General features: G+C 41.8%; 1 protein-coding gene across 1 annotated transcript in view; it reads left to right on the plus strand.

The window, feature by feature from the left end:
- The window catches only part of TSPEAR (thrombospondin type laminin G domain and EAR repeats), a 225,684-nt gene that overhangs the window by 148,852 nt on the left and 49,470 nt on the right, over positions 1-27,362 (plus strand). The window contains exons 8-9 of the mRNA XM_068245224.1: positions 4,315-4,501; positions 9,699-9,928. Of these exons, the coding sequence (XP_068101325.1) occupies positions 4,315-4,501; positions 9,699-9,928 (417 nt within the window). The remainder of the gene's footprint in view (positions 1-4,314; positions 4,502-9,698; positions 9,929-27,362) is intronic.

Raw genomic sequence — 27,362 nt, forward strand, 5'->3', positions numbered from 1 at the left:
TCTTCCGTTTAAATAGTGAAACGTATAATAACGTTTAAAAAAAAAAAATTACTAAGTAACCCTCCCTGTACCTACCCCTAACTCCTAGACCCCCCTGTTGATGCCTAAACCTAAGACCCCCCCTGTTGGTGCCTAAGTAACCCTCCCTGTACCTACCCCTAACCCCTAGACCCCCCTGTTAGTGCCTAAACCTAAGACCCCCCTGTTGGTGCCTAAACCTAAGACCCCCCTGTTGGTGCCTAAACCTAAGACCCCCTGTTGGTGCCTAAACCTAAGACCCCCCTGTTGGTGCCTAAACCTAAGACCCCTGTTGGTGCCTAAACCTAAGACCCCCCTGTTGGTGCCTAAACCTAAGACCCCCCTGTTGGTGCCTAAACCTAAGACCCCCCTGGTGGTGCCTAAACCTAAGACCCCCCTGTTGGTGCCTAAACCTAAGACACCCCTGTTGGTGCCTAAACCTAAGACCCCCCTGTTGGTGCCTAAACCTAAGACCCTCCTTAGTGCTCACTGTATTGTGTGTAGAATAATGTTTTAAAAACAGTAAGGGATAAAATATATTACAATTTACATTATGTACTGATCGCTTTGTTTCGTGAATAATAATGTTTTACAAACAGTAAGGGATAACATTTAAAATAATGTTTTATTGAAATAAGAAACGTAAATCATCACAAGCAGTTATAAAACATGAAAAATCTTCGGGCGCCGTTGGAAAACATTATTATTCTCGGGCGCCCTTTTTTCCTGTTCGGCGCCCAGTAAACGATAATTATTATAGGAGTGAATGGCGGCGCCCGATTTGTCCACTAGCCTCCTGCGCCCTTTTTTACTGTTACCTAGTGCCCAGTATAGCTAGTATATTGCCCAGTATAGCTAGTATAGTGCCCAGTATGGGTAGGTAGTGCCCCAGTATAGCACCCAGTGTACACTCCCAGACCCCCGGCCTTGCTGCAAATGCCCCACGGACCGGCAGTGGGCCATGGACCGGGGGTTGGGGACCCCTGCCCTAACATACAGCATTTTAAAAAATGCATTAATCGATAGTATTCCTTTAAGTAGACATAAAAAAGGTGCACTTGTGTTTTGTAGGACATAACTGGGGGCTATACATAGCTGGTCATGTCCAACTTTGCACCATAGGGTTATTGCTCATAAAATGTAATAGCTCTTACTTTTGGCTATATGCTGATCATTTATTTCCCAAGTGATTGTGGCAGCACTAATGTGAGGGATCGTGAAATGCAAACCCTCTCCATTGTAAATCAGGACTACTTTTTCTATGCTACAGTTACTACTACTATTACTGATGGTGGTACTATTATTGCCTATATTATTATTACTACTAGTATGATTACTAACTCTTATAGGGTTAACATTAGTATTACTGTCACTACTAGGTATTCTGTTATTAAAACAAATAATTTAGAAGATACTGCTTCCAACAAACTTCACAAAGATACTTTATTTCAGAGAGGTTGGCAGAGCCGCACAGGTCATTCCTTGATGCCGTGGTAAGCTGCTGATCTATAGCAAGCCTATAGTCTCTCATTTTAATGGGTAACAGTAGTAATGTGACATGATGGGATAAAATTGGATACGTACAGTCCCAATTCTAGTTAGAACTAGCATGTGTTCCATGTTTTTCTTTTTTCTCACTGTAAGGGTTAATAATTCAGGACTCAAAATTATTATTATTATTTTTTGTAGGGTTAGAGTTAGGGTTAGTGAACTAACATTCACTAATAATTAATTAGAACTGAAAACACTCTGTGGCTAAGAAACACATCTGAGTGGAGGGTACAGATTAAAAAAAATCATTCAAGATCTGTCTGTGTAGGAGCTAAAAACATTTAGGCCTGTTTTACACTGGATGTGTATGATGCGCTGCAAGCACTGTATTGCACCACAGAAATTGAGCTTCATATGACACTGCAGTAGGGTGCAGAGACAGGGTCATATGCTGGGTCCCTGCTGGGCAGGAAGTATGTCACTGGGATTCATATCAGTCCGTGCATGCCCACCGCACCACGCTCCTGTAGAGCACACTGCCTGCGTCGCTTATTGACTTGCATTACTGCATGATTCATGCAGTAAGCGGAGTTCATGCGGTAACACGATGCAGACTTTGCCACGGCATTGCAGCAATTTGGATATTCCCATCGCCCCACGTTACATCGCGTGAACTGTACAAGTCTTCATAGACTTGCATGTCCATTGCGGTGGGGAAGAGTACTGCGGTGTGACGCACCGCGGCCAGTGTGCAAGGGACCTCAAATCTGCTATCATTCAACTGAGTCCAAACAAGTTTAAAGTTAGATTTTAAGCTTTTAATAAAAAAGTAAAAAAAAAAACTATGAAATATAATGACAATCATTTTTTAGGATCAGTTTATTTTCACTTCAGGTTTGCTTTTGAGAGTTACGTAATCCAAATAACACAAGTGTATAAAGTGAATGAAATTTTCACTGTGTACATTTTGCTATTTCAGTATATACTCTCCATCCGTACAAACAGCAGTTGGGCGATTTGTGAAAAACATTGGCAAAATGTATTTGCTCGTGAGAATAAGCCTTTTAACACACACGTGAGTATGCAGGTGAATAGGCGTGAGTGATGGAGTGAGAAGGATGGGTTTTGTTGTGGTATGCTATCACACTGTTTAACATGATGCGGTGTTACATGGTGCTATGATTAATGGTCTCCTGTAGCAGAGCTTCATGCTCCCACCTTTTCCTGTGAAGTTGTTGTGACTGTTTTATCAGTGATGTGTGAAAACAGCACTTGAAACGGAAATAATATCTTACTTAGCTGTAAAAACAGTTTCTAGTTATCAGTCTGGTAACCAGAAGTGTTACTAAGGGCCTGATTTATTAAAGCTGTAAGCAGGACTAACGACTGCAAAAAAAAAAATCAATTTAAAAAAATGGCGAGTATGCCTATGACAGTCAATTACATTAAGAGGATTCATTAACTGCTCCCAGGCCATTGCTGCTTCTTTTATGTCCCAGGTCTTGGCTGCAGCTTTCTCTACAAAAAGAGATGGCAATGCTGCTTCTAAAACAGGAAACTGGAACTGATATTTACCTCCGTAATTTCCCTTTCCTGTTGCATCTCCATGTCTGCATACTCTATGGGTTAGATCCGCCTCTCTAACCCCTATAGGACCCAATCAAAAGGTTATAAAAGATCATGACCCCACCAATATATTCTGGTAACTAGAACTCAGACACGTCAAACACAAAGGATGGGTCGTATGCCAACATGAAGATGCACCAGGAAGGGAAAATTACGGAGGTAAGTATCAATTGTCCTGTTTTCCTGGTGCCTCCATGTCGGCATACCCCATGGGATTTAACTAGAAATAAGAGACAAATACAGATGAGAGGCAAATTAAAGAGAAAGGTAGAAAAAGATAAAAGCACAGAGAAACAGGTCCTATAGTGCCTGAGGACAAAAAAGAGAATACATTGGTGGGGTCATGACTTTCTTTTATAATCTCTTGATTGGGTGAGAGGGGCTGAGCTAACCCATAGAGTATGCTGACATGGAGGCACCAGGGAAACAGAGATTACAAGAAATAAAATGTTTATAATTCACCATGTCAACCTCAAATAAATCTTTTATAAATATCTGAATATTTGTAGTGCTAAAAAATATAGGGTTGCCCCATTGACCCCATTATCATGCATGCAGGTAGGATGGCCTTTAGGAAGAAGCCACAAAGTGCAAAACTCCTCCCCCTGAGGCATAACTAACCTACAAAGCTTTTTATATTGGGTATGTATCTTGCAAGGTGGGAAGGTGAACCTACCTCCGTCTTGCAAAACACACTTGACACAAAATTGAGGCCCGGAGAGCTTTTCCAAACTTACACATCCAACAAAAAAAGGTGAGGGAGTCACTGAGTGTGGGTTTTAACTAAGGTAATGTCTGGTTGCATATTTCATAAAATGGTTGACCGGCCGCCTTGCGCTGAAACCGCGTGCTTCAGTGTCCACTGGATAGTGTAAAGAACTAGGACATATGAAACATGGCTGCCTGGTGCACTGCACATGGCAAACAAAACGAATGGGTTTCTAAACAGGTGGTAATTCAATTAGAAGGACTGAGCCCAGGCAGTAAAATAGCAGGCTTATTGTGGGCCTGACAAGGATTGTAAATTAAAAACAAGACAAAAACACAATATTATGATTTCTGAGTTTTATCAGTGTAGTCTTATACTGTGTGCAAAAATTAGTAATGATAGTCCGGATTCATTCTGTATAAGAGCTCAAGGCCACTGCCCTATTTATCTTGCTTTTTTTTCTTTTACAGATATTCTTAGCCTTAGCTAACTTTGAGAAAGATGACAATGGAGACGAGCTATCAGTCATTTACAAATGGAACCCAAAGAAAATGAAGTTCTTTCCATACCAAAGAATACAAACCTACAGTGCTCGTGACTGGGAGGCCTTCCATATAGAGGGAGAGACATTTTTGGCAGTAGCCAACCACAGAGAAGGTACCTAAGCTGTACCCAATCATTTAATCAATGTATTATTCTCCTTTCCTGAATCAAAGGCACCAGGGCCCATATGCAATTAACTTTTTCTCCTACGTTTTCCCATAGGAAATATTTTTTTTATTATATTAAGTATTTTCTTGCTTGTCTGTGGTTTAAAAGGCATTTAATGGTACCAGTATGAACATATAACTTAGGAGAAAACGCAGGAGAAAAAGTCTATTACATATGGGCCCATATGTGTTAAGTGCTTAGTTTGTACAATGAATACCAAAAAAAAGTGAGTTGCAGAGCTACAGAGAAGCAGAAATTGGATCAGGTTTCCTACAGCCTTGGCAAATGTAAATTTCTGACTGTGCATCTTGGTAGGTTATACCTAGTTGGCATAATATCATGATCACAAGATGAACCTAAGGTCTTAGCTTTTTTACCTTAAAATAAAGGATATAACCAAAAAAATGAGTAATTACTATGACTGCTGTCTGATAGTGATATATGCAAAGTTTCATTCTTAGGTCCAATTTAATTCCTGGAACTGATTTGTATACAGTCAAGTGCCTAATTACTTAATGATCTGCTAAACTTAATTTCTAAGTTAGCCTGAATGGCAGTCACAGCTATTATTGTAATCATATTAACAATACGCCCAGTGTTTTCTTTTTATCTGTGAGGACATTAGAACATTTGAATAATCTTCTTGTTAAATAAGTCCATTACTTTCCAGGAATACTGAAAGATTGTTCAAGGCTTATTTGTGCATTTGATGAGCCTCTCGTGATCTTTCAATAACAGCAAGTAATTTAGGAAATTCACCTTGTATGCACATGGAGCCGCTCAGGACAAGTGATATCATCAGTTACTAGGGGTAGATTAAAGATGTCATTATGCGTCACTGTGTAATGTGGCCTTTTTAAAGGGAAAGTAAACTTATGAGATAAGTAATTGTATGTGTAGTACAGCTGAGAAATAGAACATTAGTAGCAAAGGAAAGAGTCTCATATTGTTTCCAGTATAGGAAGAGTTAAGAAACTTCACTTGTTATATATCTATGCAAAATAGCTTCTCTGAGCTGTTTTCTGAAGCATTATACATCAAAGAAACATAAAGCGACAGCTTCAGATAAAGTTTTTACTGCAGGGATGTTCAGAGTCATTAGCTCTGCTCTGTTTCATAGTTTAAAATACGGAGTGTGGTTTGTCAATTGTAAATATGACAGAATGATGAAATGTTACAAAAAAAAAAGCTACATAACTGAAAAATATGAGACTATTTTTTTTTTTTACTACTAATGCTCTAGGAATTTTCCGTACTACACATACAATTCATTATATCATAAGTTTTTTTCACTTCAGTGTCACTTTAAGATAAATGATGACATGTAATGGCATTATTTTATTCTCATTATCTTTCTATGACGTCTTTTACTGCTTTTTACACATTTTTAAAAGCTGAATATTGTTTGTATTAAAACCTCACAAATTTGATTTATTCACATTGGTTTATTAGTCTCCTGCCACTGAGGGTTATGGGTACAAATAAATGAAATGTTGTAAACACAATCCAGCCTTACGCTATAAAAATAATTGGGGTGAAACTAAAAAAGTCAAAATCTGGATTCCTGTGGCTTGGTTTACATCTAACGGTTGTGAAAATCTGTCATCCACTGAGTAACATTAAACAACCAAACATGTTTTAGTCTTCTTTACCGTAGTATGGTAAGATGTGATGTTTTGTTGAATGCTTTGTACTCAAACATGCAAGTGTTCTTCCATATTAGTATAATGACCCATATGCAATTAACTTTTTCACCTGAGTTATCTCCTAGGAGATAATTTTCATCTTCTCTTAAAACTAACTTTTCAGCATTTTACAATTAAAATAAATTTGACATCACTTTTTCTTACAAACTTTTTGGTATTTTTTCGCGTGTTATGACAAGTTGTGAAAATATCACCTAGGAGAAAACTCAGGAAAAAAAAGTGAATTGCATATGGGCCTGCTGAGATTTCTCCTAGGCGATATTTTTACACAATGGCCTCAATTCACTAAGCAGTTTAGACTAGTCTACTGATGGTTTTTAGACTACCGATGGTTTGGTCAGTTGCATCAAAGGGGAATTCACTATTACCAAATGTTTTAGATCTGTTTTTAGACCTGGTCTAAACCATTTGGTAATTAGATGGGTAAAGCAGGGGAAATGATCAAAAGATGCAATTCATAAACGAGTAGCTACGACTGACATTCTTCTTCTTTGATGAGCTCTCCTCTGGTTACAATTAAAGAGACCCTGAAGTGAGAATAAATCTCGCTTCAGTGCTTATATTCAGCAGGGGCATGTGTGCCCCTGCTAAAACGCCGCTATCCCGCGGCTAAACTGGGGTCCCTTACCCCCCAATTCCCCCCCTGCAAAATCAACGACCAACTTGGTCGTAGATTTTGCTGCTATTGAGGCAGGGCTAATGGCTGCAGCCCTGCCTCTCAGCGCCGTCTATCAGTGGCGCATCGCCGCCTCTTCCCCACCCCTCTCAGCGAAGGAAGACTGAGAGGAGCGGGGGAGAGGTGGAGATACGCGCTGACAGACGCGCGTGAGGCAGGGCTGCGGCCATTAGCCATGCCACAATGCGGAAGTGATCCCCTGCTGCACGGAGGGGATTTGGGAGGTAAGGGACCCCCATTTAGCCGCGGGATAGCGGCGTTTTAGCAGAGGCACACATGCCCCTGCTGAATATAAGCACTGAAGCGAGATTTATTCTTGCTTCAGTGTCTCTTTAAACTCCTGCATAATTAATTCAAAAGGTTCCATCCATACATCTAAAATACCTCCCAGAATTACTTTACCGACAAGAAATCAGCTGGTCTAATCTCTGTCAAAAAAGTGGGCGTGGTTACTCCTTGTTTGCCTTTGTGAATTGTGTAATTACTGAATGTTGGACCAGGTCTAAAAACAGGTCTAAAACATTACACCAAACCATCAGTAGACTAAAAACCATCTGTAGACTACTCTAAACTGCTTAGTGAATTGAAGCCATTGTCAATATAATGCTCTTTAAACCACCAGCAAGCAAGGACATACTCTGAATAATTTTCATAGTACTTTTACACCTATTTTTTAAATTGCAAAGTGCTGAAAAGTGACTTTAAGGAGAATACTTAGCAGAAAAGTGAATTGCATAAGGGAATATATATTTAAAACACAAAATATACATAATTGTTTTTGTATATTTTGGCCAGGCATCATTTTCATTCAATGTCTGCAGTTAACCAAGCCTGCTGATTAACATGAACTATTAATAAACATTTTGAGAAAATAAGAAAACTTAAACCATTATTTTAAAATAATGCTCTCCCCTCAGTATACAGCTGACACATTTAAGGTGTACCAAAACTCAGGAACAGTTTTGCAAATAAAACTTTTACTATGTTCCGCTCACAAAGAGGACTTCAAATAACTCCTTTTTGTACAGGAGATGTAACTTTCATGAGTCATACCTTATGACTTTAATTATAATGTTCTGAGATGTCAACAATGATGCCTTTTGGTCTGCGATTGGTCCACCAGGCAGATCATTTGCTGAGGCATCAAAGGAGAATTGGTTCTGCTGTAGACACAATGCAAGATTCTCGGCATAGGCGGCCCAACAGTCCACCTCGGTCAAGAACGATCTAGCGTATGTTCAAGTCTTTAGTGTCTACAGGGACTCTCATATTTCTCTCAACACTTCCTGTCTCTACTGAGAAAAAGCAAGATATCAACCCCCATGACACAGAAACAAATTTGCATCTCAGTCCAACTATGAGATGACATTGTGCACTAATAAAACAAGACCATTGAGATATGTGGATCACTACAGATGGGTTAAAGTGGGCAAAGGTTTAGTTTAGGCTTGGGTTAAGGTACTGGGTGTGTCACATGTTCACTTATGCTCCTAGTGAGTAGCCCCTTGCTTGGCCCATGTGTTGCAAAAGGTTGTACATCTGAAAATCTTTCAATGTTGTTATTCTGAGATTTGTTTGTAGCTCTCTGGGGCAGGGCTGGGTTTACCATAAGGCACTGTAGGCATGTGCCTACAGGTGCCTGATGATGGAGAGGCGGCTAACTCCCCTCCCTGATCCTGATCCTCCCTCCTTCCCTATGCAGGGTGCTGAGCAACGTTTAAATGAGAGGTTACTCACTCAACTCTTGGCATTTAACTGACAAAATCTCCTTTTAGTCAGGGGCACCACTAGATACTTAATACTGAGAGTTCCTCTGGCTACCTAATGCTGGATAGTGGCTGGATAGTGCAATGGTTAAGGGCTCTGTGACACAGGAGACCACTCAGACCAGGGTTCGAATTTTGGCTCTGCCTGTTAAGTAAGCCAGCACTTATTCAGTAGGAGACCTTGGGCAAGTCTCCCCAACACTGCTACTGCCTATAGAGTGCGTCTTAGTGGCTGCAGCTCTGGCGCTTTGAGTCCGCCAGAAGAAAAGCGCAATATAAATGTCCTGTGTTTGTTTTGTGTAATGCTAATGGGCACCTGTTGCTACCTATGACGGGCATTGAAAGTAAGGCAAAAGTGGCAGCTGGGGCGGCCAGCACACTTGCTTTGCGGTTCGAAGGGGGTTTGTAGGGTTATGGTTGGCGAAGTGTAGGGTGCCATGACATTGGTGCCTATGGGCTCCTGTGAGGTAAATCTGGGCCTGTCTAGGGGAGTGGTACATTTTTAACTACCAGGTCATAGCCATTCCATGTAGTAACATGGAGGTTTCCCTATGACCTAGATTTGTAGTCCATTGGGTATAGCTGTTTATTATACAGTCCTACCATTCTAACTAAAGTGCTTAATAAAAAAAGCTGTAGTGAGCTTAAATAGGTACACACAGATTACAGAACTTCCAGTTCTGGATGTCAGACCACTCTATGTAAATTGTTAGTGCCAGCCACCTGCATATAATCTAATCTGTGTATGTTTGGCCGTGTAGGTGGGTGGGGGTCCCTAACCTTAAATGCCAAAAAGTCTTCCAAGTTTAAGGTATGCTCAAGGACTCTTTACAGTCTGATTTTAGTGAGCATGGCATGCAAGATTGTAAATGCAGTATGCAACCTTACCAGACATTCTGCTTTCTACAAAACTGGTAGAGACTGAACTGATGCAGATTTGACTCATATTATATGATTTGTATTAAATAGCTCTCCCCCCCCCCCCCCCCCCACAGGTAATAACCACAACATCAACAGTGTTATTTACAAGTGGAACTCAAGCAATGGCTTATTTGAGATCAACCAAACCATTCCTACCTCAGGTGCCTATGACTGGGAGTTCTTTACTATCGGACCTTATTATTTTCTGGTTGTAGCAAATACTTTTAATGGTACATCAACCAACGTACAGTCCCATATCTACATTTGGCTGGGAAGCAGTTTTCGTTCCTTTCAGTCCATAATGGTAAGCAATGTGTTTCACCAGAACGAATCTTAGCTGTTTTACTTTTTTAGTCTGTGATTCAGAAACCAGAAAATAATGTTTTGCAAATTAAGTCTTTCTTTACAGAGAAATTATACTAAGGATAATAGCTACAGAAGAAAGTGTTCTGTTATAATATACCGTTGTCTGTGTCGCTAAATGGAACAAATGTGGCTGGATATATACTATATGAAAACAGCCATTTAAAAGTGTTTAAGTATTCATACCAGATTCATTGTTGTCTTCGACTTTCATGAACATACTGATTCTTGGGGGTGGGTGGATTTGCAGACATGATTCAACTCTCTAGCAGCGCTATAGCCTGGAAACTAAAGCTGCCCATTGACTATACAATCTTGATTGCACAATCTTACCACCTTTATGCAACACAAGGAACTGATGAAGTACATTCAAAGTACATTCACTCAGTTTAACCTTCTGCTACATAGATAATCTAGATCAGATATGTCGAATTCCAGTTTTCAAGGGCCGAGGTCCTCATATATTTTTGGCACAGCTCAAATTAAACAATGGGTTTCAATCAGGAAAAGTGTGATTAATCAATTAACACATTTCTCCAGTTCTCTGTCTATCCTAAACACAGGCGTAGATAAGGCCCTCTATGGCATAACTGGGATCTCAATTGTATCACTAATGAGGCTACACACAATACAATAAAAAGATTAAATGTTACTGGAATTCGATAAAAATGATTGGTTGTACAGAAAAATCAAACGAGAACTCTGACTGAATTTCCTGGTTTTTTTTTCAATAAAACTCGTTCAGGAATGGCAGAGAGTTCTGTACAATTTTTCAGAACATCATGTACGTGTTTCCCTGAAAATAAGACATTGTCTTATATTAATATTTGCTTCAAAAGTTGTGATAGGGCTTTTTTGCAGGGGATGTGTCCTATTTCTATCAGGAAGTGTCTCTCAGCAGAACATTTCCTGTTCCTTTGTTGTGTGCTGTTCCTGTGATGTGTGTTCGCCTGCCTGCATCCAATAGGTATGCTACTGTACTAATCAGGCACCTGTCCTGATAACATTGCTGTGTGCTGGGATGACAGAATTGGTGCCCGATTGGTACTGCACCACTGTGTCTCCGCTTGCTGTGTGCCTCTTTCTGTTCTTTAACTGCCGCTTAGGGCTTACATTTCAGGCATGTTTAAAATTCCAGCTAGGGCTTATTTTCAAGGTAGGGCTTATTATCAGGGAAACTGGGTAGATTGTCAATTTCTTTAATTTAAAGACTCAAGGAATTGTTTAATGCTTTTTTTTTTCATAATTTAGAAAAATTTAACACAGGTGTGTGATAAATTGATCAGATTTTTCATGTTACAATCAATAAAAAAACTGAACTATGTAACTATGTAACTATGTAACTTTTGATATGTTTGAATTACTAAGAAATATATCCCTTTGACATATTCCATTGTAACGAGATAATCAATGGTATTCATGTCACCTATCAGTGGCTGCTGATCTGTGTGTGTTGTGTAGTGTGGGTGAAAATATTCAGAATGCCAATAAGTGAAGTAGTATTGATTTACAGTGCATTACAGCTCCTAATTCGTATTCCTATTTTATGAGTATTCTGAGGTGCTGTAAAGTTTAATATGCTCTTTGATAGCTAAAAGAACTTCTTATAAACCGTTTATGTTTACAATACTAGAACAGCTATGATTTAAATGGCTGCATGTGCCCCATAGGAGGATCCTATAACCATATCTAGTGTAAGGTGCCCTTCCTTTCAGAGGAAATTATTTCATCAGCTGCAGAGCTGCTTTCATGTAGGGGAGGTAAATGTCAGTATTCAGGCAGAGGGCAGAAATGTCACGTTGTTCTGCTGCTTCCCTCCAGGGGATGGGTTGTCATGCAGAGCTGGAAGCACTTCCATTGCTTATGTGGTATTACCTTTGAGAGGAATCATATGCAGGTCAGAGTGTGCAGGTAGAGTATTCTTCTGTTGTTATTTTCTTATATTTGTATTACAATGTCATTTAGAAATCTTCAAAACAACTGCTTGTCAAGTATCTGCAGGCATATACAATTGAATATGGTAACTGCGTCAATTACATAGATAGTTATTATTAAACTTTATTTTTTATTTATTTAGCACTAACATTTTACGCAGCTCTGCGTAAAATGACATTACCACTTTAAACAGTGTTACACACAGGGACAATAATGATGTAACAATGTATTTATAATATTTATCCAAATATAGCAGACGACTCACTGAGTCCATATGGTGAGGGAGAAGAACACACAGACAGGAGGGCCCTGCCAAATAAGCTAACAATCTAAGGCTGGGGAGAGTGACAAATTGGTGGTGGTGGGGGGGAGGGTTAGTCCAAGAGATTGGTTGGGAGGTATGAAGGTGGTGAGTAAGAAATGGCAGATAGGTCTTTACGGTTTGCTTGAATGAGTTTAAGATTGGGGCGAGCCTGATGGTGGGAGGGATTTCCATAGAATTTGAGCTGCTCTGGAAAAGTTCCGAAGCCTCACAAAAGAGCAAGTGATGCAAGGTGTGTGTGCGCGTGTGGAGTGTGTGTGGTGGTGGTGGTGGGGCCGGGGGGGGGGGGGGGGAATGGGGGGTGTTGAGATACAGTGTTGGGCTAGTTGAGGGTAGTGGGAGATTTTGGTAAGAAAAGCAAGATAACAGGCTGGAATAACATTTTTGTTGCAAGGATGTGAAAGTCCAGGCAAATATGGACAATTTCCTTTTAATCAAGTATTGTATTTAATTAATACAATTACAACTAACTTCTAGCTAACATAAAATCAATATAATCAAACTGAATTTGACATTTTAAGTTATTATATTTATTTCCCAATATAGCCCTTTTAATTACTCTCATCTGTATTTATATCAGCCTCTTGCTGTTTCCTGCACAGCTGCACATAGAGGGGGGAGGGAGGAGGGGAGGAAGGAACCAGGGTGAAATTATTGGAGAAGACATCCTGTAGCACACCTAAAACACCTCAGCTACAAACTAGGTGAGGTGTTTTAGATTAGTTTATACTGCAATTTGCCTTAAAATACAAGGAACTGGTTTTCATGGGATTAGGCACACTGGGCAAGCTGTTGAAGATGTACTGTGCTTATATTTCAATTGTAAACATTTGATTTGTATTGAAGATTAGATTGTCTGTACAGACTTCATGTTTCAATGCTTTACTACATTTTTTGTTTATCTGCAAACCAACTGGCACCAGGGGCGGCGCCAGGGGGGTGCTTGGGGGTGCTCGAGCACCCCCTAGAATTGTCCAAGCACCCCCAAAGCACCCCCTGGAGTGAACTGACTTCAGGCGTCTAAAAGACGCCAAGTCAGTTCACACAGCGGCAGCACGGAGCAGCAGGCAGGGCTACGGTAAGATGGCCACCCGGAGCCCTGTTCTGCAGACTTCGGGCGGCCATTTTCCCGTAGCCCTGCTCTCTGCATGCAGGCAGGAAGTCTCGTGGTGACGTCGGGAAGGAAGAGGATCGTGATCGCGCGGGCGCTGCGCGCCACAATGAGGTCGGGACTCGGGACAGGAGGTCGGGAAAGAAGGTCTTCTGGCTGTAGGTGAGTAAATGGGTTTTTCTTTTCTTTTTCAGGTGATGCGGATTGTGCATATTGGGGTCATATCTGCTACGGATTGTGCATATTGGGGTCATATCTGCTACGGATTGTGCATATTGGGGCCATATCTGCTACCGATTGTGCATATTGGGGTCATTTCTGCTACCGATTGTGCATATTGGGGTCATATCTGCTACCGATTGTGCATATTGGGGTCATATCTGCTACCGATTGTGCATATTGGGGTCATATCTGCTACCGATTGTGCATATTGGGGTCATATCTGCTACCGATTGTGCATATTGGGGTCATATCTGCTACCGATTGTGCATATTGGGGTCATATCTGCTACCGATTGTGCATATTGGGGTCATATCTGCTACCGATTGTGCATATTGGGGTCATTTCTGCTACCGATTGTGCATATTGGGGTCATATCTGCTACCGATTGTGCATATTGGGACCATATCTGCCACCGATTGTGCATATTGGGACCATATCTGCCACCGATTGTGCATATTGGGACCATATCTGCCACCGATTGTGCATATTGGGACCATATCTGCCACCGATTGTGCATATTGGGACCATATCTGCCACCGATTGTGCATATTGGGACCATATCTGCTACCGATTGTGCATATTGGGACCATATCTGCCACCGATTGTGCATATTGGGACCATATCTGCCACCGATTGTGCATATTGGGACCATATCTGCCACCGATTGTGCATATTGGGACCATATCTGCCACCGATTGTGCATATTGGGACCATATCTGCCACCGATTGTGCATATTGGGACCATATCTGCTACCGATTGTGCATATTGGGACCATATCTGCTACCGATTGTGCATATTGGGACCATATCTGCTACCGATTGTGCATATTGGGACCATATCTGCTACCGATTGTGCATATTGGGGTCATATCTGCTACCGATTGTGCATATTGGGGCCATATCTGATAACGATTGTGCATATTGGGGCCATATCTGATAACGATTGTGCATATTGGGGCCATATCTGATAACGATTGTGCATATTGGGGTCATTGGACGTGTTTTTTGTTAAAATCTGCTCACATTACATGTATTTTCTTGAGAAAACCTGCACAATTATGTGAATTTTCTGGGAAAAGGGTCACCAAAACTTGGGCCCTCTGTCTTTGCGTTGCATTTTTAAAGGGAACCCGAGGTGAGAATAATATTGAGGCTGCCATATTTATCTCCCTTTAAGCAATACCAGTTGCCTGGCTGCCGTGCTGGTCCTCTGCCTCTTATTCTTTCAACCATAGACCCTGAACAAGCATGCAGCAGGTCAGGGGTTTCTGACAATATTGTCAGAACTGACAAGATTAGCTGCATGGCTTGTTTCTGGTGTAATTCAGTTCACTACTACAGCCAAATAGATCAGCAGGGCTGCCAGGCAACTAGTATTGTTTAAAAGGAAATAAATATGGCAGCCACCATATCACTCTCACCCTGGGTTCACTTTAAATTACAGTTAGCCCCGCCCTCATCCGGTCATGACCACGCCCATTGTAGCCACACCCATTTTTTTGCCGCGGCGCGCTTCACGCGCCGCAGGTCGTCAGCTCCCCCGGAAATTGGTCCAGCACCTGCATAGCACCCCCTAAAAAAAATTCCTGGAGCCGCCACTGACTGGCACCTATCATCTCACATTTGCAAAGTTTTAGGTGGATACTGGTGGTGGAGGTGCAGCGGAGCAGTGTATGTTCAGGCACTGCATGGTTCACAGGCCACAGATGTAAGAAAATCTGTACTAAGGGAACATTTAAGTTCATTTTTTCCCATCGACACTCGGCAGATCACTCTAATAAAATTTGCTAGAAAATGATTGTGTGGGTTGCCCGATTGTGTAATCGTCTGAGCAATCGATAAAAAAAAAAAATCTATTAAAAATCTATTCCTAGTGTGTAGTAGTAATAGATCTCTCTCAGATCAGATTTGATCTAACAAGGATCTATCTGATGGCCAAATCTGGTGGCAATCTGAGTGACCGGCCGTCTGTACTCAGTGCAAAGAGCAATCAGACAGTGGCATAACTAAGGAGCTTCAGGACCCAGTGCGAGTTGTAAATGGGGCCCCCAAGAATACTCTTGATGTGGAGCCCCAAAACCTACCGAGGACAGGTGCAGTGTTCAAGAGGTGTATTAAGGAAACAGTTTAAGGATTGCCACTATTCAATGCACATATGGGGATGTTCATTACCAGCCTAGAACCAATTAAAAGGTAATAAGATGGATGAAGGAGGGCCCCTAATGGGCCCCTCTGGTCGAAGGGCCCCAGTGTGGTCGCAACCTCTGCTTCCCCTATTGCTACTCAACTGCAATCGGATATCAAGGTTTAAAAGGAAAAGATAATTCTGACTGCTTGCCCTGGACCTAAAAAAATTGCCACAGAGTTTTGCTGCATCAGTTCTGTGTATAGTTTTAATTAATTCTGAAATGTGTTTAGGATTCCACAACATGGTGCTTTGATCATTTTAAAATGGCAGTACTTGCCTTTGTCCAGTAGATGGCAGGGCAGGTGTTTTTGGCTTGTTCTCCAGTCTCCTGGATTGTTGCAGTGTAAAAGGATCACTTCATAAATTAAGGCATTGTCTTTTAGGGTAATTTTTATGTTATGTTGTGGAAGGACTCCAAATTCTTATCCTCTGTGTCTATATAGTGAATCTGTATCTCTCTCCCTCTAAAAGAATATTACATATGTAGAGGAGAAAACTGTCTCCTGATCACCAGAAAGTTTAGACATATAAAGGAATAAAAATGAAAATTACTGCGTTACTGTAATGCAATAGGCCTCTTTCACACATACTGTGTCGCATCACGTCACGTTATGCTGCCCTACCGCTCCCCCGACTCTATGAAACTGGCCACACTACCCCCGGTACAACGCGATACAGCAGAAGTGGTTCCGACAACACAGACTCTCTGCAGTGCATCGCCGAGCAGTACTACGCAACAGGTATTTGCATTGGAGTCTAGGGCACTGCAACAATCTATTTAGATTGTTGGGGTGGTCGTGCGGCATGTATGTGCTGATCAGGTGAAAAACAGTGACATACTTCCTGTCCAGTGAGAAGCAGATCACTCTTCAGGCAGCGGAGCAATGCATATTACCCTGTCGGTGCACTTTGCCCCAGGGTAATGTGCGCGGGGAAATGGTGAGGTGCGATTGTCCTGATTCAAGCTCCCCTGCTGCAGAACAATCACACCGCACCATATGTGCAGGGGCATCTCTAGCCATTTTGTCACTCCAGGTGAGAAAACCTGTGTGCTCCCCCCCCCATGGTGCTCCCCCAATGAAAATAACCATTGTGCGGCAATGTTTCCCTATAAAATAATTGTAATGCAAATCTTCCACTAGAAAATAATCATAATGTGGCAATCTTTCACCAGAAAATAATCTTAATGCAGCAATGTTTCATTAGAAAGTAATCATAACTTAGGCAGCATTTCACCAGAAAATAATCTTAATGCAGCAATGTTTCACCAGACAATAATCATAATGCGGCAAATTTTCACCAGAAAATAATCGCAAGGCAGCAATTTTTCACCATAAAATAATCGTAATGCAGCAATCTTTCACCAGAAAATAATCGTAACGCAGCAATGTTTTACTAGATAATAATCTAAATGTGGCAATGTTTCACTAGAAAATAATCGTAATGTGGGCAGCTTTTCACCAGAAAATAACAAGCATTTTGACTTTGCTCTAAAAGATTCGTCACAGCTTGAAAGCTACTGCCCCAGAATTTTTAGCAGAACATTCCTGAAATGGTTAAACAAAGCACCTTGTCCTGCTATTCAGCTTCAAATCCACATCCAAACTGGAGATAACAGCAGCTGTGTTTGCATTCCAATGTTGTTTTACATGTGTGTAAACACAGTGTAACCAGTGAAAAGGAGCTCTCTGTGAAGCTCTCTGTGCTTCAAGCACACAAACAGCTCAGAACAGCTAATTAAAAGATGTTAATATAAAATAAAAAGCAGTTTGAATAAAATGCAATGGAAGGTTCCTGGGCAAGATAAACTACACTTTGGAAACTTGTAATTTGTAAACAGACAATATTACTTATGCACAAAAGCAAATATGATAACTGTATGAGTAATAAAAAGTAGGAAAACACATTTTATTGAATGCTATGTCGGAGTTTCAGACCACTTTAAAGGGGGGGGGGGGGGGGGGGCTTTAAAGATTCACCCCTTTGGAAAGATCTTTGGAAAGATGTAGAGGAATAGGGAGAAAACAAGAGATGGGGAAATACATAAGGTATGTTTCCAGAGCTAGTGCGATTTTGAATATATTAATCAAGAGGCAGAGCTTGGCCAGAGGCTGAAGGTGAATTACTTTGATTAGGTTGCGCACTTGTCTGAACAATGATTTTTAAGGATGCACTTCAAGGTTTTGAGGGTTGGAGACTGATGGATGTATTTTGGACAGAACTCACAGGAAAGGATAGGCTTGCAAGAAATCTTGTATACTTGAATGTGCGGAAGTGATTCTAGAGGAAGACAGAAGAAGGAAATTAATGAGATGAACTAGGGAGAAAACATATGGAGAGCTTTTTAGGTTGAAAATAGGAGTTTGAAGTGTATCCTTTGGTTAATTGACAGGCAATGTAAGGCTTCACAGAGTGGAGCAGCAGCTGAGGAACGAGAAGAGAGGTGGATGAGTCACAGACAAATCCAGTATAGATTTGAAGCTTGCAAGTCTGTTAGTTGTTTGGCCAAAGTAAAGGTTATAGGAGTGTTACTGTCATTTATTGTTACATCAGACAGAAAAGTGGAAAAAGACGTGCATGAGCGGTTTCAAGCTACTACACAGGTGTGGCCCATACTCGCTAGTGTTGGGCGAACAGTGTTCGCCACTGTTCGGGTTCTGCAGAACATCACCCTGTTCGGGTGATGTTCGAGTTCGGCCGAACATCTGATGGTGTTCGGCCAAACTGTTCGGCCATATGGCCGAACTAAGAGCGCATGGCCGAACGTTCCCCGAACGTTCGACTAGCGCTGTGATTGGCCGAACGGGTCACGTGTAGTGTTGGGCGAACATCTAGATGTTCGGGTTCGGGCCGAACATGGTTGCGATGTTCGGGTGTTCGAGCCGAACTCCGAACATAATGGAAGTCAATGGGGACCCGAACTTTCGTGCTTTGTAAAGCCTCCTTACATGCTACATACCCCAAATTTACAGGGTATGTGCACCTTGGGAGTGGGTACAAGAGGAAAAAAAATTAGCAAAAAGAGCTTATAGTTTTTGAGAAAATCGATTTTAAAGTTTCAAAGGGAAAACTGTCTTTTAAATGCGGGAAATGTCTGTTTTCTTTGCACAGGTAACATGCTTTTTGTCGGCATGCAGTCATAAATGTAATACAGATAAGAGGTTCCAGGAAAAGGGACCGGTAACGCTAACCCAGCAGCAGCACACGTGATGGAACAGGAGGAGGGCGGCGCAGGAGGAGAAGGCCACGCTTTGAGACACAACAACCCAGGCCTTGCATGAGGACAAGAAGCATGCGGATAGCAATTTGCATTTTGTCGCCATGCAGTCATAAATGTAATACAGATGAGAGGTTCAATAAACAATAAACAGTAATTGGTGTTGTCCAGAATGCGCACAATGCGTGGGTCACGTTCAATGCAGTCCTAGGCCGAAGAGGTCATAGCCTAGGGTCACAAAAACCTGTTTATTTGGGCAATTTCAATGGTGGCGAGTCTGACGTACATAAATCGCAGCAATGGATGTTAGCAACGTCTGAATCTCACGAAATGTCTCATGCAGGTAGAAGACATATTGTTAGACTTGGGCTCCAAACATGGGTTCCCTACATCTCTGCAAACCAGAGTTACAGGGCTCCAAATTTGGTAAAATCCCCCATAGGCTTTCATTGGGCCTCCTATTTACAGTTCCAAAATCTCACATCTTTTCAAAGGGCAATTGCTCAGCAGTGGCAAATTTTCTAGCATTGTAGGGACCCTTAGGGGGAACATGACTGGTGAGTTTCGGGCCCCTAGGCCAAAGAGGTCATAGCCTAGGGTCACAAAAACCTGTTTATTTGGGCAATTTCAATGGTAGTTATGCTGACGTACATAAATCTCAGCCATGGCCGTTAGCAACGTCTGAATTTCACGAAATGTCTCATGCAGGTAGAAGACATATTGTTAGACTTGGATTCCAAAGATGGGGTCCCTACATCTCTGCAAACCAGAGTTACAGGGCTCCAAAATTGGTAAAATCCCCCATAGGCTTCCATTGCCTCCCTATTTCACTTTCCAAAATCTCACATCTTTTCAAAGGGGAATTGCTCAGCAGTGGCAAATTTTTTAGCATTGTAGGGACCCTTAGGGGGAACATGACTGGTGAGTTTCGGGCCCCTAGGCCAAAGAGGTCATAGCCTAGGGTCACAAAAACCTGTTTATTTGGGCAATTTCAATGGTAGTTATGCTGACGTACATAAATCTCAGCCATGGCCGTTAGCAACGTCTGAATTTCACGAAATGTCTCATGCAGGTAGAAGACATATTGTTAGACTTGGATTCCAAAGATGGGGTCCCTACATCTCTGCAAACCAGAGTTACAGGGCTCCAAAATTGGTAAAATCCCCCATAGGCTTCCATTGCCTCCCTATTTCACTTTCCAAAATCTCACATCTTTTCAAAGGGCAATTGCTCAGCAGTGGCAAATTTTTTAGCATTGTAGGGACCCTTAGGGGGAACATGACTGGTGAGTTTCGGGCCCCTAGGCCAAAGAGGTCATAGCCTAGGGTCACAAAAACCTGTTTATTTGGGCAATTTCAATGGTAGTTATGCTGACGTACATAAATCTCAGCCATGGCCGTTAGCAACGTCTGAATTTCACGAAATGTCTCATGCAGGTAGAAGACATATTGTTAGACTTGGATTCCAAAGATGGGGTCCCTACATCTCTGCAAACCAGAGTTACAGGGGTGCAAAATTAGTAAAATCCCCCATAGGCTTTCATTGCCTCCCTATTTCACTTTCCAAAATCTCACATCTTTTCAAAGGGCAATGGCTCAGCAGTACCACATTTTCTAGCATTGTAGGGACTCTTAGGGGGATCATGACTGGTGAGTTTTGCCACTGCTGAGCCATTGCCCTTTGAAATGGTGTGAGATTTTGGAACGGTAAATAGTAGGCCCAATGAAAGCCTATGGGGGATTTTACCAATTTTGGAGCCCTGTAACTCTGGTTTGCAGAGATGTAGAGACCCCATCTTTGGAATCCAAGTCTAACAATATGTCTTCTACCTGCATGAGACATTTCGTGAGATTCAGACGTTGCTAACGGCCATTGCTGCGATTTATGTACGTCAGACTCGCCACCATTGAAATAGCCCAAATAAACAGGTTTTTGTGACCCTAGGCTATGACCTCTTTGGCCTAGGGGCCCGAAACTCACCAGTCATGTTCCCCCTAAGGGTCCCTACAATGCTAGAAAATTTGCCACTGCTGAGCAATTGCCCTTTGAAAAGATGTGAGATTTTGGAAAGTGAAATAGGGAGGCAATGAAAGCCTATGGGGGATTTTACCAATTTTGGACCCCTGTAACTCTGGTTTGCAGAGATGTAGGGACCCCATCTTTGGAATCCAAGTCTAACAATATGTCTTCTACCTGCATGAGACATTTCGTGAAATTCAGACGTTGCTAACGGCCATGGCTGAGATTTATGTACGTCAGCATAACTACCATTGAAATTGCCCAAATAAACAGGTTTTTGTGACCCTAGGCTATGACCTCTTTGGCCTAGGGGCCCGAAACTCACCAGTCATGTTCCCCCTAAGGGTCCCTACAATGCTAGAAAATTTGCCACTGCTGAGCAATTGCCCTTTGAAAAGATGTGAGATTTTGGAACTGTAAATAGGAGGCCCAATGAAAGCCTATGGGGGATTTTACCAAATTTGGAGCCCTGTAACTCTGGTTTGCAGAGATGTAGGGAACCCATCTTTGGAGCCCAAGTCTAACAATATGTCTTCTACCTGCATGAGACATTTCGTGAGATTCAGACGTTGCTAACGGCCATTGCTGCGATTTATGTACGTCAGACTCGCCACCATTGAAATTGCCCAAATAAACAGGTTTTTGTGACCCTAGGCTATGACCTCTTCGGCCTAGGACTGCATTGAACGCGACCCACGCATTGTGCGCATTCTGGACAACACCAATTACTGTTTATTGTTTATTGAACCTCTCATCTGTATTACATTTATGACTGCATGGCGACAAAATGCAAATTGCTATCCGCATGCTTCTTGTCCTCATGCAAGGCCTGGGTTGTTGTGTCTCAAAGCGTGGCCTTCTCCTCCTGCGCCGCCCTCCTCCTGTTCCATCACGTGTGCTGCTGCTGGGTTAGCGTTACCGGTCCCTTTTCCTGGAACCTCTTATCTGTATTACATTTATGACTGCATGCCGACAAAAAGCATGTTACCTGTGCAAAGAAAACAGACATTTCCCGCATTTAAAAGACAGTTTTCCCTTTTAAACTTTAAAATCGATTTTCTCAAAAACTATAAGCTCTTTTTGCTAAATTTTTTTTCCTCTTGTACCCACTCCCAAGGTGCACATACCCTGTAAATTTGGGGTATGTAGCATGTAAGGAGGCTTTACAAAGCACGAAAGTTCGGGTCCCCATTGACTTCCATTATGTTCGGAGTTCGGCTCGAACACCCGAACATCGCGGCCATGTTCGCCTGTTCGGCCCGAACATCTAGATGTTCGCCCAACACTAATACTCGCGCATGTGCATTATGGCCACGCTCATACATTCATACATGGAGGCGCATGGCCATTAGAAAATATCCAGCAAGCTCTTTTCAGCTATGTTCAGAGGAACCCTAAGTGGGAATGGTGGGCTCGTGGATGGATCGTGAAGCCTGGACTAACCAGAGGCTTCCTTTACTGAAATAAGTATTTATGTTTCATATTTTTCCTCAATTTATAGGGATGAAACAGAGGCGTCAATCAGATTAAAATATGTAAAAAAACCCCCAAAAAACGGGTAAGTCAAACTTACCACCCCATAGAATAGTCAGCAAGATACTGTCATTGAATTTTCTTTATTATGTACTCCAAAAAATTGTGACGCATTTTGTAGGTCTTAACCCACTTCCTCAGGCAGTGAAAACAGGAGCAGCTGCTGCTTATCACATAACAAGCAAGGCACCACCCTAGATCACAGGATCTCACTGGCACTTCTATGGGGAGGTAAGATTTACTTTCCCGTTTTTACTGTTTTAACATATTTTAATCTGATTGACGCCTCTGCTTCATCAGTATACATTGCATTGAGTCCACCACTGGAGGAGGGGTCTACCCCCGTTTTTCTCTACTTCTACAGAAAGCGACATCTTAATCCCTTGAGGAGACGAGTTTAAGTTCCCCTCCCGACCAAAAAATGGTTGCCTATTGGTAACCCACACTTGTGAGTATAACGCTATATACTGTACATTGTCTAACCTCATTCTTGGTCTTATAATACTATACTAGAGTGAGCTCTGGATTTTCTCTTTATATTTCCTCAAAATTTTTCCTCAGATTTGTAAATATTTTATTTAAAAAAAACACTCCAGGAATATAATATAAAAATGCAAAGAAAAGAGTATAGAGGAGGCAGATAACCAATTACCACATTTTTATTTACAAAAAAAAAAAAAACACTGAGGAAAATGGTGGATTTTAATGGTTTTGTTTACGGTATTACCATATGGATAAATGGGAACCTTCACAGAAATATGTACATTATATTTTATATGATTTATATGTGTATAGATTACACAAGCAAGAAATATATAAAGGGCTCTTAACCTGCCTGGCGTTCTGATTCCCGCGGCCCTGCGGCCGCGTGAACGTTTTTTGCACATATTTTTTTTATTTTTCATGTAGCTAGCCTAGCGTTAACTACATGATTCCCTCCTCCCTGCGGCGTCCCTCCCACCCCTCCGATCGCCGCCGGCGCAATGGCCCGTCCGGAAATCCCATTCTGAACGGGATTTCCTGGAGGGCTTCCCCCGTCGCTATGGCGGCGCACGTCGTGATGTCGGCGACGTCACAGGGAGACCTAATCCACCCCTCACCGCTGCCTGGCACTGATTGGCCAGGCAGCGCACGGGGTCTCGGTTGGGGGTGCGCTCTATCGCGGCGGGTAGCGGCAGATCGGCGGCGGCGATCGGGTAAGGCACGCAGCAAGCAAATTAAAATTATTTAAATCGGCCCAGCGGTCGATTTGAGTCCCCTCCGGCGTCTCTGGACGAGCCTAGCTCGTCCAGAACGCTAGGAAGGTTAAATGACCTAATGAAAATTATTTTCGGCTTAGAATAAAATAAATTTGGTGGCTTACACAGACACTTTGTTCTCAGTTTAATGACTTCTGTTTGCTCAAGGTAATTTTGTTACAGCTCTTCTGAGCACTGATTACTTCTGATTAACATACAGTAGTCATTTTCTGTCTGGCTTGATTTAGCCACTGGGGTGTGTTACTAAAAAACAGGAGCCAAGATAAAAAGTAACAGTTTTCTATTATGTTCAGCTAGGTGTTTGCGGCATGATTGTTGCATTATACAGTTCTTCTTTTACTTTGAACCATTTTTAAAGGACCACTACAACAACAAAAAAGTAAGCAGTTAAAAATCTGACAGAACTGACATGTTTTGTACTAGTCTAACGCCTCATGGGGGATTCTCAGGGTTTCTCTTTGTTTACCATGGAGATCATTGCAGTTACATTTTTCATCTTGTGGTTGCTTTAGGTAACTCTGTAGATACTGCAAATAGTCTTGCTAACAGCAGTGTTTCCTCAGCCAAATACAACGGGAGGAAAAATAAAGCACTTTAAGAACAATAAGTTATGGAAAAAAATGAGAATATATTTGCACTATGGCAACAAGTTTCGTGAGTATATATGGCTCACTTCCTCAAGCCAAATTTCAGTGCCAGCAATATATAATATCAATGCACTAAGCATCTCTCTCCTCAGCCAAATAGAAGTGTTTTGCCTTTTGTTTACTTTTCAGGAAAGCTTTTGACTGTATTGTTTGCATAAATAACGTGTTTTTGTTTTAACCTTTGCTATGTAAAAAGTAAAAAAGGTACCTAACACAGGCCATTAGAAGAACTAGTACATTGTGTACCCATCATTTTATCACCATGCCACAGGTAAGTTACGGTACGCTTTAGGGAAACAATGGCCTCCAAATGCAGGTTGTGCTTGGGAAAAAGAGATATACCTACATGTGCTATTTTGGTATTGTTAAGTGCTTTCTTTAAATGGACTCAGGCACTTCTTTATTCTCTTAGGACTGAAATTGTATTGTCATAGAACATTTTAGCTGTCTGTGCATTCCATCTAGATATAAAAGCAATGAGTCATAGCTGAGATGTGGCGACCTATTGAAATGTTCAGCTGGATGTTCTTCTTCACCCATGAGTTTTAAAAAGTTCTAAATCAACATATAACAGTTAACATTTCTAAATAAGAACTTGGGGGCAGACAAATGTATAAGAAATATAAAACAAATCTTATTGCTTTATTAATTAACCAATGGTTCTACAAACATTTAAATTATTATAGCATGACACCTAATTTGTAAACTCCCTAAAAGGTTCTGCCCATCCCTCCCCCCCCCTTCCTTCGTCACTGTTTCAAGCTTTGGCCACAGCTGAACATATATGAGCAACGGCACCCTCAAAAATAAAACATACGCCATATTCATTGTTTTTCAATGCCCCGTGCAAGCTGCATGTCCACCAACGTATTTTCTTTCAATAGCGTATCTATACTGAACACATATAATGCTAGAATAATGATGCATGCCTCATAGCATTCTAGAACAATTGCATGTAGTCTATATGCACCCGTTTACATTATGTTAGAGATCTGTGCAAATATTTCATAGACATGGAGCACCAGTAGTCAGTAGACATAACTTTGATTGAGTGATGCAAGTGATGATCACAAACAGAATAGCAGGTCCCAGCATAGAACAAAAATCACACAGGAGTTTGTTGTCAATATTTACTGTATAGGTAAGGTCTCAGTACATCCAAATGTTCAATAACTAGTTGTGTCTCCCATATGATTGCGACCCAATCGCAGTCACATATCAATGTTCTATATGCTGGGGATTTACCCAATAATCAAGGATTGCACAAAACTAGCCGCTGTACTGTGGCTTCTAAATGGTATCTGTATAATAACAGTCCCACTGCTGTTATCTAATAATGGAGACTAATACAACATTCTGGTAATTAAAAGTGCTGTACTGGTTATATCCAAGTCCTAGGTGCATAGGCTGCCACTGCAAGCATTAGGATTGTGTGATTGACATAAGTCCAAAAAACAGAGGGTAGCTATATACTTATCTGGCTGTGATCATCAGGCTGACTGGGGCCCAGTGCCATTATAGATGAAAGGAGCTAACTGCTTTCGCCGGTTACACTGGCATCGTCAGGGCAAAGCGTTTTTCCATAAACTTCTATTCCAAGAATAGCATTTCTAAATGTTTGTTTTTTAAATTGGTTCCGCTAAGCAGCTTAACCTCTTCCTTCGTTGTATGGTTTATGGCAAAACAGTTCATGTTAGACTTTGTAAGATCTATCACACTATATGCTTTGCGCATTTCAGAAATGTACATAGTTTGTGATACGCAAAAACATCAGCGGTGTACAGACAGGGCAGTTTCTAGGCTAAATTGCACCCAGGGCGAGGGTGTAAAAATTGCGCACCCCCTCCGCCAACACCCCCCCCCCCCCCCCTCGTGTACTCACGAACCCTTACTCTTTAGGGTCAGTCACACAGCCTTAGGTCACAAGTAGATCTGCCTACTTATTAGTGACCAGCCGATCAACCAGGAAGAAGCAGGGACCAGGAAAACACACAGGTAAAGAGAGCCCGGGTAGCTGACTCCTCCACGGGCACCTTGCACTAACACAGTACATGATTCCTGCTTCCAGTCCTACTGCCTCTTATTTTGAATATCAGGAGGATATGCTCCAGCATACAAAGAGCATATACCACAGTCCAGAAGTACAGAAGGCTGGGCACAATCCCCATCATAATTACAGTTCACTGAACAACAGACAAGGCATTCACATATGAAAGTAGGTGTGCTGAATGTCCAGCAGTGCTACAGGGATAAGCTGCACAGCTAGTTCACATCATATAAGCACCCCGCAGGACATAAAGCAGCGGTTAGCTTATCCACATATCACTCTCCTGCCTTGACATCCAGCTTACCTACTTTCACATGTGAGTACTGTATCTGGTAGCCAAATTAAGCCAATGAACTGTATTTTTGATGTGGATTGTGCCCAGCCTTCTGTACTTCTCTGGACTGTGACACTCTTGTAGTGTGACAATGGCAACTTTTTATGTTGACCTACATGTCATGAAAGTGCCAGGAACCAAAGGAACTATGGCCTTTCACGTGCACCTGTATTCATTCAGCTGCTGTATGCATGAGAGGTAGTGATGTCGCGAACCTCCGAATTTCGGTTCGCGAACCCTGTTCGCAAACCTCCGCGGAAAGTTCGGTTCGCGAAAAAGTTCGCGAACCGCAATAGACTTCAATGGGGAAGCAAACTTAAAAATTTAAAAAAAATTCTACTGGCTGGAAAAAGGATATAAAACATATTTCAAGAGATCTAATACCTGGAGGAACACCCTCCACCCTCCTCCTTTTCTACCCTTCTACCTATTCCCTCCTCCCTCAGGAGGGTCTCATCTGTCAGGGAATTCCAGTACTTCAAAAGCCAGCTTACATACCGTCTCAGTGTATGGTAGGTAACTAACATATCCATTATACCAC

The sequence above is a fragment of the Hyperolius riggenbachi genome, chromosome 7, assembly GCF_040937935.1.
Source record: "Hyperolius riggenbachi isolate aHypRig1 chromosome 7, aHypRig1.pri, whole genome shotgun sequence".
NCBI classification, from domain to species: Eukaryota; Metazoa; Chordata; class Amphibia; order Anura; family Hyperoliidae; genus Hyperolius; species Hyperolius riggenbachi.